Source organism: Eutrigla gurnardus, assembly GCF_963514095.1.
Source record: "Eutrigla gurnardus genome assembly, chromosome: 3".
Lineage (NCBI taxonomy): Eukaryota > Metazoa > Chordata > Actinopteri > Perciformes > Triglidae > Eutrigla > Eutrigla gurnardus.
The window spans coordinates 29,504,129-29,517,830 of NC_139917.1; the positions used below are offsets into that span (position 1 = coordinate 29,504,129).

The following is a 13,702-nucleotide window of genomic DNA, read 5'->3' on the forward strand; positions in this document are numbered from 1 at the left end:
TCTCCCCCGACATTGTCCTCCAATTTCCCCACTCTGATCCCGCACTGATGGGGTCCCTGTCAGCAACACAGACGCGCGCGCCCTGCCGTCTCCATCTGTCTTGTCTTTTGTCCTGCTCGGGTTAGCTTTTATGTCTTTGTCTCCATTTATTGACGCCTTCTTCTTCTTCTTCTTCTTCTTCTTCTTCTTCTTCTTCTTCTTCTTCTTCTTCTTCTTCGTTTTTTTAAAAATTCTCTTCGACCCCGCGTCATCAGCTCAGGGTGGCAAATAACTTCCATCCCATTAACTCGTCTGAGAGGGGAGAGGCTAGTCAAACAAAGCTCTCTCTCCCCCTCTCGCTCTCTCTCTCTCTCTCTTACACACACACACACACACACACACACACACACACACACACACACACACACACACACACACACACACACACACACACACGTCCTGTTGGTCAGAAAGAAGAAAAAAAGGATCCATATTATTTGCATTAAAAGCCTCGCACCGTGAAATTCATTTATAATTACAAAGCGGGGTGCTGTGTGTGTTATGCAGATCAGGGGCGTGTGTGTGTGTGTGTGCGCGCGTGCGTGTGTGGGGTGAATGGCTCGGGTTGGTTATTTTGTGATATGCTAACACGGAATGTAAAGTGACAGATTGCAATTATCCCGTTATTGTAATTGTCAAAGTCAATTCGGTGGCGGCTGAGTGGAGGCTGCATGGAGAGAGAGAGACTGGTTTGATCCTTTTTTTTTTATTAATTATTAATATTTTCTATGTAGTTCTGTAACTGCTGCTGTCTGACCACCACCTCAGACTGCACCATGACATACTTGTTTTATATTATTAATGAAGTATTATGTGTTGATTTAGTCCGTTTAAGCTTTTAAGCTTACGTTTCTGATTTTCTAACAGCAGAACATGTCTGATAAAGCTGCCATCACTCACCTGAAAGAAGAAGAGGGCCATTGAGTACCTACCTGTATAATCCGCTCACCTTCGTGGACCACAGGCGCCCCCGTGTGGCGTAAAACGGGAAGAGCAGCTATGATGCCTAACTGCATCTCTCTCTGTGGATGATGAAGTAATAATCTTAATTATTATAATCATTCATAATAATAATCACAACAAAGATAACAATGAGTGTTATCATAATTAATTCTAATAATAAAACATATTATTATTGTTAATAATAATAATGCATAATAATAAGTATGGTAATAATGGTAATAACAATGACAATTATGATGATACTGACAATAATGATAACTAATAATAATAATAATGGCAATGATAATAATGACAAATAATAATGATAACTAGCTAGCTATAGTTATCGCTAGCCCAGCTCTGTTCACTCGCTGTTTCTTGTTTGTTCAATAATAGGCCTACACACCCAAATATGTAAAGAAACAACCATTAGTGGTTTTATCTGCCACATTCTTAGCTCTGATCAGTTGCCAGGCAACCAGGAGACTCCAAGAAGTTACTGCCAAGAAAACATCCTCCCAAAAACCCGCCATTTATTTAAACTTTTTACCGTTTTGTTGAAACAAACTGATGTAAATAGTTTTTCCCAGTACAGGTAGGTGGATTTAGTTCTGTTCACATGCCAGCTGCTTTAAAACGCTGCTGTGTCTACTAGTAACTTACTATCATTTAAAAAAATTACTCATTTTTATTTATTTATTTATTGGATAATATTACATTTGAACATATTAGCCCTTTTTGCTACAACCCTGTTTTTTTTTAAGGTGACTCAGCTGAGCACGAGGACGTGAGTGAGCAGCACACCTGCATCTGTTTCGACCTGATTGAGACACACACACACACACACACACACACACACACACACACACACACACACACACACAGAGAGAGAGACTGCTGGTGTGGACGCCGCTCATGGCTGAGTCTCGCAGAGTCCAGTTGACCACGTTGCCCCGCGACGGCGCGCCGTCCCCGGCGGCCCGGGCGCGTCCGCCCGGCAGGCCGCGGGAGGGGAGCGGCGGGCCGGACGGAGCCGGAGGCGCCGCCGCCACAGTCCGGCTGTATGTCACGCTGTTCGAGCCCGACGAGAGGAGCTTCCCGGAGTTCAGCTACGGACAGCTCGTCGACAACCAGGTGGGATTAAAACTCCGCACTTCTGCAAGAGAACAGTTGGACGTCGTCGACGTTAACAACAAACCACGTGCTTTAATTTAAACGTTAAAAACAACTTCAAGGGGTCACGACGAGAATTTAATCAACAAACAGATTTAAAATCAGCTTTTTATTTTTATTTACAGCTGTCTAGTTATCTTCATATCACTTCAATATTAGTCATAATGAAAATACTTTTTTTTAAAGCAAAACTGTCCCTACCATATTACTCTATGTATATAATAATAATAATAATAATAATAATAATAAGACTATTTAAATGACTAAATCTGGTTTTAAAACGAATCTCTCACTTTAGTTAGGCTAACTGTTTATTAGTATTGAGGTACACTTAAAAATCTAAACAAAATAAGATTGTGTGAATATTATTTTATTGACTCTGTGACTAGAGGACTTTATTTATTTTGTATGAAATGTGTCATAGATTTGAGACTTTACGTAATTGTAGATGAACCACACCAAAGAGGAACTCCCACTGAGCAGATTTGAAGAGGAGGACGAGAGGGCGAATGAGGAGGTCGCTGCCATGACGAGGAAGTTGGAGGAAAAATACGTGAGTAGCTCATATTTAAAACCTGGATTATTACTAAATCTCTCTGATACAAAGTCTTCACTACAATGGCGTCATATTGAAATGGCACAGCAACATTTAGCGTCCTCTGGTTGCAGGGTGGCAAACCCAAGAAGAAGAAGAAGAAGGACCGCATTCAGGACTTGATTGACATCGGATTCGGTTACGATGACGAGGATTCTTTCATCGACAACTCTGAAGCTGTGAGTCAGCGTTACGTTTCACATCTGAATTTCCCCAGAATGCATTTGGTATATGGCGCCTTTTTAAAGACCTGTTGGCGGCCCTTCATTCTCTCTGCTGGCCTCCAGGGGGCGACTCCTCTCTGGTTGTATAGAAGTCTATGAGAAAATGGTCCTACTTCTCTCTGCTGGCCACCAGGGGGCGACTCCTCTCTGGTTGTATAGAAGTCTATGAGAAAATGGCCCTACTTCTCTCTGCTGGCCACCAGGGGGCGACTCCTCTCTGCTTGTATAGAAGTCTATGAGAAAATGGTCCTACTTCTCTCTGCTGGCCACCAGGGGGCGACTCCTCTCTGGTTGTATAGAAGTCTTTGAGAAAATGGTCCTACTTCTCTCTGCTGGCCACCAGGGGGCGACTCCTCTCTGGTTGTATAGAAGTCTGTGAGAAAATGGTCCTACTTCTCTCTTTATGTATTATCTCAGTAAACATTGTAAACATGAGTTTATGGTCTCAATCTCTAGTTTCAAGTCTTCTTCAATCCAGCATGATGTTCATTTAGTACATTATGGTCCATTTAGAGTCCACCAGACCAGAAAGCAGGGGATTCTTTAGGGGGCGGGGCTAACTTGTGATTGACAGGACGCTACTACGCTTCTCCCTAGTACGACGAATTCGTGCCGGCCTCCATCTCAACCAAATTTGGTGGCTTCTATGTAAATTCGGGCGTGCTGCAGTTCCGGCAGACTTCTGAGACTGAGGACCTCGCCACAGAAGAGGAACCTCAGGAGCCCTCAAAAGTAAGTAGGGGAGAAAAAAACATGCAAAGCATTGTAATGATACATTGTAATGGAGTGTGCTTTGTACTAAAGTATTCAACGCAATGAAACATGGATTTTTAGAAACGTAAAGTGAGCGGCGGACGGGACAAGCCGAAGAAGAAGCGCTGCAGTGAAGGTGGAGAGAGGATGAGCGATGTGGATCCGAAGTCCAGGTGAGGCTGATCGAATGTCCCCACCCCTCAGATGGACTCTGTCTGAGAACATTTAATGATCAAATCAATCTCTCACAAGCATTTTGCCCGAACTCGGACATGAAGAGGAAATGCCGAAGAGGAAGAGGAAGAAGAAAAAGGCCGTCGGCACGTTGAGCGTCACCAGCATGTTGAAGAAGTTCCAGCGAGAGAAGGAGAAGGAGCGACAGAAGATGGAGAAGGCCAATCAGACGAGTGCTGCGGTTGCCGTGACGACCCCTCTGTGCCCGGCGGACGCGGGCGGAGGCGGCGGCTCGGGCCTGACCGACCCCATCCTCAGTTTAATCGGCTCCACCAACGACCACGCACTCATCCAGGCGGCCAACGCCGTGGACTTCGACATCGATCTGGACTCGTTGTTGGACGTCACCGAGGAGACCTCGTCGCCAAAGGTGGCCCCTCAACCGCAGCCTGGCAGACCCAAGACGGGGGATCTGACCCGTTCTGACCCTGCTCCTCAAGTCCACCCTCCAAATCCAGCAGAGACGCCTTATACGGAGCAAATCCAGCTCCCGCCACAGACCAGTTCTGTCCCGCTGCCGGAGGGCCTCCCCCCACGCCTGGAGGACAGCATCCGGAAACTCATGGCGGTAAGTGACCACGTCCCCGCGTTGGCAGATCAGAACACCCGTTAATGCCATGGATGAAGTTCATGATGGATGCACAGATGATACTTGTTTTTTTTCCAGGTGGCCAAGACCTTGGGGGCGGAGTCTAAACTCAAGTTCTTCACTCCAGAAATCAACTCGATCCTGCTCGAGTGAGTAACGCAACAAGAAGCAACTATTTTCTGAAACCAGTTAAAACTAAATGTCAAACGTTGTTACTGCTCAGAATGATTGATTCAAAACGTTTTCATGGTAGATTCTGTAAGATTTTAGCCGATTGTGTGCATAACTTTAAAAACAAAATCATAATTTAGTCACGGTTGAGAGGTGAATGTCAGTTTGTCCACCAACTTTGATCCAGACTGAAATATCTCAACAATTGAGATCTAATTTTAATTTTTAATTGCATTTAATGCCATCATCAGGTCAAACTTTCACTTTGATTCATGACCAAATATCTGCAAAACTAAAGAGTGTAAACCCTTTGCGTTTAGTGCTAATAGGGTAATTTTAGCATGCTAACAAGCTAATGGTTAACATAACCTGCTAACCATGAGCATATTAGCATGCTGACATTTACACAATCCTGGAAATCACTTGTCACGGAAAATGTATTTAATTCAAGTGGCACCTTTTTAAGAGCAGCACAGTGTAAATCTTAAAGGGACAGTCCACCCTGAAAATCAAATAATCATAATCTTCCTCTTACCTGTAGTGCGATGTAGAGGCTAGTAATAAAATAGTTCCTGCATGAAAAATATGTATGTTTATGCGGTGAAAAGACCTTTTTAATACTACCTCTACGTACCCGCCTGCATTCGTACTCCAGTGGTGCCGACCTGCTCGTTAGGAGGTGCCTTGCTCAAGGTCACTCTGTTGCTTTATCTGTCCATGTATAATTTTAATATAATTTTAATGTCAAACATGGTTTCTAAGTGCGTAATCCGGCTCTGTGACTCTGTCCCGATCCAGTATTGAGTTGCAGTGTCGGGAGCAGGGTGCCCAGTCACGCTCCAGGGTGTACACCCACCTGTCGGCCTTCCTGCCCTGCAGCCGTGACACGCTCCTCAAACGCGTCAAGAAGCTGCTGCTCGCGCACGCGGTGAGTCGTCGTGTGCTCTGGAGTTTAACGCTGCTCTCGTTAGAGGTTTTTTAAATCTGCGTGACTCGCAGGACGGACCTCCGGATGTGGACGAGGCCATGCAGAAGCTCCAGGAGGCCATCAGCAGGGCCATGCCCGAGCAGCTCGCCTGTTTCAATGAAACCTGCCAACTGTACGAGCAAGTCAAGACTTCAAAGTGAGTTGATCGGCCTATGTGTGCATAACGGGTAAGGTAACATCATTTAATCCACAAGGATCCACAAAAGTTAGCATTTGGGTCTAAATGCTTTAAATACTTTAAATCTATTATGAACTCATGTGTAGAATCTGTCTACTCATCCTCCTTAAATCGAAACCACGACTAAGGTTTCAGTGTTTTATTCTCTAAATCGGAGATCTTCAACAAGGGGTCATGACCCCTAGGGGGTCTGCAGAGTTACAGCAGGGGGACCCCCTGAAATGATTTGATCCCACACTTTTTTCTTCCAAAAATTTCAATTCATTCAAAAATTCAAATGTCCAAAAATGCACCTTAACATGAATACAACCTTAAATAAGCAGACATAAATGTTTACTATTGTTAAATTGTGATGTAGAAATGCCAATACAGAATAAAATATATTATTGTATTTGCGGTACACATTATTGGCCTGGTTTAATAAACAGAATTATTGTAATAGGGGGTCCCTCCACCGGGTCTCTATGAGCCAGGGGGTCCTTGGCCTGAAATGCATTGAAGACCCTTGCCCTAAATCCTAACGGAAGCATCAATGACAATTTTTTTTACATTTCAAATCCTTATTTGTGCAGCTAATATCCCCAAAAGTGTCTTTAGTTAGTTAGTTTCATTTATTTATTTTATTTATTATTTATTTAAACAACAAGCAGGACAACAACAACAACACTTACACACAGACAGTGTTGTTGTTGTCCTGCTTGTCCTGCTAATATCCCCAAAAGTGTCTGTATACATAATTAGTGTGGAACTGTTGCTTGTGTCCGTGTCAGGGCCGCGGAGGAGGAGAAGGACGGCCTGGAGGACAACGTTGAGGAGAAAGGTGGTGGTGGAAGAAGAGGAGGAGGAGGGCCGAGAAAGTTGTTCAAATGGAACGAAGAGATCAGGTCACACACATTAAAGATCACTAGAAATGTTTGTTAAAAAATTAATAAATTATACCTGCAGTATCTAATTTGATTCACACATTTTAACATGATTTAACTGTAATATAAATAATTAAGTAATTATGAATATAAGAGGTAAAAAAAAAAAAGCACTACAGTGCAATGATAATCCACTAGGGGGCAGATTTAATGTATCAGGTCATACAACGGTTTTTAAGGACAGTATTGATCTCATTGATAAGATACTCTGGTAGCAAATACGATACAAATGGTTATTAATTGCATAATCTCGGACGCTCGCGAGAGGAAAACGTTTTCATGTTGTGGGTTTAAGTTACCGGATTTCGTGCACGTTGTAGCGTTATTTTTTTAAGAAATTTGTCAACATAACGTTCTGTCCCGCAGGGAGAGTTTGCGTCAGGTGTTGAGTGTGAAAATGGAGAGATATCAAAAGGAGGGGAACGGGACTCAGGAGATGGAGCAGCACCTAAAGACCTTGTTGGACACCGAGGTCCAGCCGCTGTGGCCGAAGGGCTGGATGCAGTCTCGGTATGTTGGCTCACGCCTTCAAACCTTTTTTTTTACGTTTTTAAAAGTCTGTTCTGTGCAGATGCTCCGTGTTGTTTCAGGCTGCTGAGAAGGGAGAGCAGGAAGATGTTGAGCCTCTTTATGCCGTCACCGTGAGTACGATGTTTGTTGTTTCTATTTGCATCAACACTTTAAACGGTTAAAAGCTCCTTTGTAAAGTTCTAATTGTCTACATGTCTCACGTGTGGTCTCAGGGTACAGCGGGTCAGGCCTGAGAAGAAGCAGCTGACGGCCGGCGTTCTCCGCGGACTCCCCCTGGTGGCAGATGATGTCATCATCGTGAGCTCACACGCCTCCAGTTCTACGTCGGTTGGCGGCGACAAGAGGGAAGCCGCCGCGCACCAGAAGGCGGAGGGTAAACCAGGGGATGTCGCAGTGGATGACGAAGACAAACCCCGGGTCAACGCCACGTCCACGCCGACTCACTCGCTCCTGAACCTTCTCGCCGATCAGGCGCTGGCCAAGGAGCAACCCCTCCCGGTTTCCCTGCTGGCGGCGGCCGTCGCCAAATACCGATGTTCAGCTCAGTGCTGGAGCTTCGGGGAGGATGGTAAAAGTCCCCTCCTTCCTCCCCCCCCGCCTCAGTCCAGCCCGGTGGGGTTCCCGCTGCACAGTGGGGGTCACGTGGTTTTGCCCCGGCTGCTGCAGGTCGGGGACTTGGCCAGGCACTTGGACCCGGACCACGTGCAGGTCATCTCTGATGACGAGGACGTCGCCGTACAATGACGACCCCCAATGCAGATTTACACTCACAGTACGTTTTATTTAATTATATGTAAAGGTTTGACTGCAGGATGTATTAAATGAATTAATATTATTACTATTTCCAATATATTTGTATCGAAACAAGAATCTGATGAACAGCTAAATCACCACCAATCACTCCTTTTCTTTTAATTTTTTTTCCTTCGAGATGACGATACAGCAAGCCAAAGGTTTGTTTCGTAGACATGGAGCATGAATGATGAGTCTTGTTTGTCTTTTCTTTCTAGATGGCAGCCGTTTCCTTGGAGTTGAAGTGGACAAACTGATGGCAAGCGTTAATAATCTTAAATATTAATCCGACATGTTCTTCATCTGAGACGGGAAGTGCCTTAAGGGATTAATACTTGTTCTTTTGACCCGTGAAAGGAGGATGAGTGGCACTTTAACCAGTGAGAAGTGAAGTGGCGTTTCACCCCTTTATGTTAACGCGTCATAAAAATGACCCTTAAATTACTTGTATTTGTGAATAATTTACTTTTGAAATAATAAATAATACCTGTTTTGAGGTAGAGCAACTGAAGCAATTCTGAGCCTTAAATTGTTGATACACGACACCAACTGGATCTTTTTTTCAAGGTTTTTGCACGTTTACTGAGGAATTTACACCGTTTTTTTATTCTCAATTACAGAAAAGCTACTTGTTAAATTCAAGGTGTTGTTTTTTAAGCCTGAACTCTGACCTTGCAGACTTTGCGTTACTAGATTTTTTTTTTTTTTTTTTTTTTTTTTTTCCAGCACCCATTGTTTTCCACTCTCTCATGTTTAACCTGCAGTTGCAGGTTAAATCAATATATATATATACCTAATCATAATTTATTGTGTATATACATGTAGAACATTTCATCAGTCTTGGCTGAAATAACCACTATTGCTGCTTTATACATGTTGTGGAAGTCCCGAATACGCCGTGCTCTGTGAATTTAGTCAAGCTGTGTTCACTGTAGCCTGAAAGGAACACATCAGCTGGTTTACTACAGCCGTATCAACCCCAAAAATGTTGTTGTGATTAAACTGCATTGAACGACTAAAAAGGATGCAGAAGAAATGGCATAATGATGACAATTTGTAAAAAATCAGTAGTCGTGGTTTGTTAGGTCTGAAAGATGATACGCAAACTGTTAAAATGCTAGTTTTCTGAATGGAGTCTGGATGGATTGGAGCTAGGCTATGCTAACGTTGTAGCTGCTCCGTCAACACTTAAAATAACATCGTCTAGACATAAATACGGCAGCGTGTTTGTTGTTTGTATCATAGACAGTCTCTGGTTTCTCCAGTCTGGTCTCGTCTCTGGACTAATGTGAGGTTCTATTGTAGACCACAGACCGCTACGATATGTTTACTCTCCATTTCCGATTCAGTGATAATTTCTTGGTTGAGTTTATTTATTTTTTTGGTTTATGTGAAGAAAAAGGATTAAAACCCAGAGGAAGAGAAAAAACATGAAAACGTGGATGACACAAATTTCACGTAATCGCCTCGCGTCTATTCGTGTCTCGATTAACTTTGGATGCCGTTGCGTCTCTAAGAGCAAATCTTGCGAAAAGGACTCTTCGTACTAATTAGCCTTGTGATGAGTATCGTGGTGCTTTGCAGTGTTCAGAAAATACATAGACTCCCAACTTTTGTAGCTCTTTATACAACAAAGGACAGACACTGTAACATTGGGGCAAAGGGTTCAGAAGGTTCATTCAAACCCCCTCCAAAGAAAAAAACAGGCAAGCGAGGAAAGCACGCCACCGTCCTTACGACAGCGGGGGTTTTGATTATTAAAATGTACGATTTCTCTCTGGAGCAGCTTTCAGTCTAGGAGATAGGAAATGTCACTTTTGTGTAAGAAAATGTACCTGCAGCAGAAACTTTATCTGCTTCTAATGGGACCTGAGGTTTCTGTTTGTAAGCGTCGACAATGACGACTCAAACTGAAAACGCAAAACAAATCTATTTGAACAAATGATGAGAGGCAACAAAACGACGAGTCTTTCCCTCGGGGGGATGGAGAGAAGAATCCCGGCTCGCTTGGAGTCCTTTTTTAGTGGATTTTCACAATCAGTAAATCATCTGAATGAGCAAGATGGCCAACAGGAAATATCTATCACGGCTGTTTGTAGTTCCTGGAGGAGAAGAAACAACTTAATTCCACCAATAACAGGAAGACACATTTTAATCAGGCAAAATAACAGAACAAAGGACGAGTTCAAACATTCCCAATTAGATTTCCTCGATATAAAGAGCAAAGTGAGTTTAACTGTTTGATGGTCTCATGTTTTCCTGATTAGTTTTAAATTGACTGTAGAAGTGAACCTACCGCTGCCAGTGAGGACCTCCACCTCCACCGTAAAGTTTTTCTGTCCAAGAAGTCCTTGTGCGGACACCGTGTATTTCCCAGCATGCCTTCTGTATGAGTGAGTGGGCGGGGCCACCGCCTGTCCGTCTCTGAACCACGTGACTGACGGTTGAGGGTTTCCTCTCACCTCGCAGCTCAGACTCTCTCCCTCCCTCACCTGCAGCTTCGCCGGACACGCCAGCTGTGGACCGACTGGGAGGAAAAGATGAGTCAATAATTATAAACAGGAAGTGAGATATCGACATTTGCGGTACAAAGGCAAGGCAATGCGATTTATATAGCACCTTTCAACAACAAGGCAATTCAAAGTGCTTTACGTAAAACATAAAAACAGCAAAAAAATGATAACAAGCAAATAAAATACAAATCAAAGGAATTACAGTGCAGTATAACGAGTTCAGAAAAAGTATCGTGTAATGAAAGGCAGCGGCAAACGGAAAAGTCTTCAGTCTTGATTTAAAAGAGCTGAGGTTTGCAGCTTTCTGGAAGTTATGCGTAAAAACTAAACACTGCCTCTCCATGTGTGGTTCCGACTCCGGGGTCACAGAGCAGACCTGACCCCAGACCATCCGAGGGGTCTGGATGGTTCATAGCTAAGCAGCGGATCAGAAATGGGCCACAAAGGCCTTTTAGAGATACAAGTGATTCGCACTCACAGAGGACAGTGTCCGTGATGTTTTGTGACATCACCACCGGAGGATGCTGTGGTCCTTCAGGTCCCAGATCCAGCTTCGCTTCGCACCAGTACTGGACTCCATCGTCTTCTTTACTGGGGGTGAAGTTTAAAGTGAAAACCTCCGTCACTGGTTCCTTCTCTGTGCTGGTGGACTTCCGTTGACCCAGCGCCGTGTGCCCTCCATAGAAGGTCACGACGAGGTTTTGAACCGGAGCCACGTCCTGGACCGAACACTGCAGCGTGTACTGACGGCCCTCAAACATCGGCCCGGTGTGTCCGAGGAAGCTGATGGAGACGTTGTCCGGTGGCTCTGTGGAGACGGGGTCAGTGTGTGAACCGCTCAGGACAAAGGATTCATTTTGCCAACGTGTTTGGAAAGACAAACTCACTGTAGATTATTAGAGGGAGGTGAATGTGGCATTCTCCCTGTTCGGAGAGCGTGTAGCACATGGGCTTGATGCTCCAGTCGGTCAGCGCGTCCACGCTCCAGACCAGAAAACTATCCATCGTGAATTCAGGTGCTGCCTGGAGTTGCAAAAGGTCACAAAGCTATGAGGATTCCCTTTAAATAGACACTATAATAGAATGCTATATTTTATATTATATTTATACAGAACATAGTGTCTGTTAGGATGACATCAACAAAACATTTTGCAGATGATGCAATGCTGTTTTCTTCAGATGACATTATTAATCTTTTTTTTTCTTACAGTAGTTTATTCCTGGTGAGTCGGTTATCCTTGTTTGTTAAATATGTTGTTAGGATGAGGGAGAAGCTTCAAGTCATTTATATAAGAGCAATAATTCACCAACCTGTGAGACTACCCAACCGATGCCAGAGAAACCGATCTTTGATACGGAGCAGTTCGCTGTGACTGGATCTCCAAACCTGCAACCGGAGAGTTTACACACAATTATTATACAATTATTATTTAAGCAGGCTTGCTTATACATTGATGGACAAGCGGGTGTCTAATTTTTTTAAGTGAATAGTTGAAGTTGAGAAATGTGCGTGTTTGTAGTGGTTGTTTCATCCCTGATGGATGAAATCCGGTCGGGATGAAATTGAATTTGACACCCCTGAAGGGACTGTGAAGGAAAGATGAACCAGATACTTTACTTACTATTTGGCTGAGCTTATCATTCTACACACCAGAGCACCTTTTATAGTGTGTTTCTATGACTTCTATGAAACTACCCGACTGTAAATCTCCTCCGCTCCACCCGGAAAATAATCGCCAGCAATTTCCAACATACCTGACCACCAGAGCGGAGGGCGACATCGCCAGAGGGCAGTTGACCTTCTCCGTTGACTCTGAGACGGCGACGGGAGGCGAGGGGAGAGACGGGAGGAGCATCGGCGAGGGAGATAGAATTTGCGATGGAAGAGGTGGAGCAGGTGTGAAAATGGAAACGGGGGATGAGGTAGCTGAGGTCACGGGAGTGGTCGGGGAGGGAGAGGAAGAAAGACACAATAAGTCACTTTAAATCTATAAATACATGGATCTTAAAGGCTCCCTCCCAGTCACTGTGGACCCAATATATTCTTTAAAGTATAATACAGAGTAGAAACTCAAACAATTTAAGGGCCCATTGGATATGACCTCCCTCCACAATGTATACGTGAACCCATAACCCCATAAAACATTTTATTAATAATTAATTTGGCATTCCTCTTGCATTTGTATTCGATTAAATATGCTTTGAATTCAACAACAATATTAAATCTTATGTCTTATTGCGATAAAAGATATTTCTGTCGAAATTTAAAGCATTTGAACCGTTAAATGGGTTGAAACATACCATTTAGTAAAATAAAGAAGATTTTTTTTAATTGACTAGTTCTGTCAAATGTGCACAGGATTTCCAGGGTATTTAAAGTCTTTTAAGTATCTGTAATGGCAGGAAATAAATGCTTCATCTCCTCATCTGTGTTTATGTCCACCACATGAACTCATGAGTCATTTCCCCCCCGTCTTTACATAATAAAGGCGAGGGTTGAACGAATTTTGCCATCTCGTGAAATAATACCCTTTTCAGCTGATCTATTGTGAACCATTGTTTGGTGGCGCGCCGAGTCCACCCAGTGTGTTCCTCTGAGGAAGGAAGGACACCCTGCCCAAGTCAAAGAACTCGCTCCTCTTTTCTATGACCATTGTTCGGCTGAATCCTGAGGTTGTTCTTGCGGCCTAGCTGGTGACCTCACTCTCCGTCGCTCTCCGACGTCGCCGTTTGGCAAAACCCCCAGCTGTCACATTTGTTTTTGTTACGTTTCCCCACATGCCAGTCTGCAAAAGGAGTGGAACAACAAGACGGCCGGCAGACTGTGGCTGCGTCACACTGCCTTGGATCTGTTTCTGATCTGGTTTGACCACAAACCGTATGATGGTTGTAAAAAAAAATGTAAAATTGTGAAGTCAAGAAAGTTGTTGGTTTGTCAAAGTAGCGTTAATTTTCGCGTGAAGCCGCTCGGTGGTCCGCGGCTCACGTCACACCTTTGTACATCAGCAACACGGCTGTTAGCCTGGCTTGCTAACCAACTAACTTAGCTTACTAGCT

The 13,702-nt window shown here is 43.9% G+C and overlaps 2 protein-coding genes across 3 annotated transcripts in view; one reads left to right on the forward strand and one right to left on the reverse strand.

The window, feature by feature from the left end:
- Positions 1 to 1,896: 1,896 nt before the first annotated feature.
- On the forward strand, positions 1,897 to 8,084 carry LOC311011567 (ubinuclein-1-like; the record flags this gene model as incomplete). The annotated part of the gene is made up of 13 exons (XM_084006603.1): positions 1,897 to 2,115; positions 2,603 to 2,707; positions 2,824 to 2,928; positions 3,571 to 3,705; positions 3,808 to 3,899; positions 3,979 to 4,528; positions 4,628 to 4,698; positions 5,519 to 5,648; positions 5,720 to 5,844; positions 6,657 to 6,770; positions 7,176 to 7,319; positions 7,400 to 7,450; positions 7,553 to 8,084. 13 exons carry the CDS (start codon positions 1,897 to 1,899, stop codon positions 8,082 to 8,084), a joined length of 2,373 nt encoding a protein of 790 aa, XP_083862729.1.
- A 1,641-nt stretch (positions 8,085 to 9,725) lies between these two features.
- Positions 9,726 to 13,702, reverse strand: part of LOC311010445 (intercellular adhesion molecule 1-like) — a 5,085-nt gene continuing 1,108 nt past the window's right edge. For both annotated transcript variants that reach the window (XM_084004934.1, XM_084004935.1), the window contains 6 exons: positions 12,401 to 12,572; positions 11,957 to 12,032; positions 11,533 to 11,668; positions 11,124 to 11,453; positions 10,429 to 10,659; positions 9,726 to 10,234 (listed from right to left, as the gene is read on the reverse strand). In XM_084004934.1, coding sequence (XP_083861060.1) covers positions 10,170 to 10,234; positions 10,429 to 10,659; positions 11,124 to 11,453; positions 11,533 to 11,668; positions 11,957 to 12,032; positions 12,401 to 12,572 — 1,010 coding nt within the window. In that variant the 3' untranslated portion in view covers positions 9,726 to 10,169. The remainder of the gene's footprint in view (positions 10,235 to 10,428; positions 10,660 to 11,123; positions 11,454 to 11,532; positions 11,669 to 11,956; positions 12,033 to 12,400; positions 12,573 to 13,702) is intronic.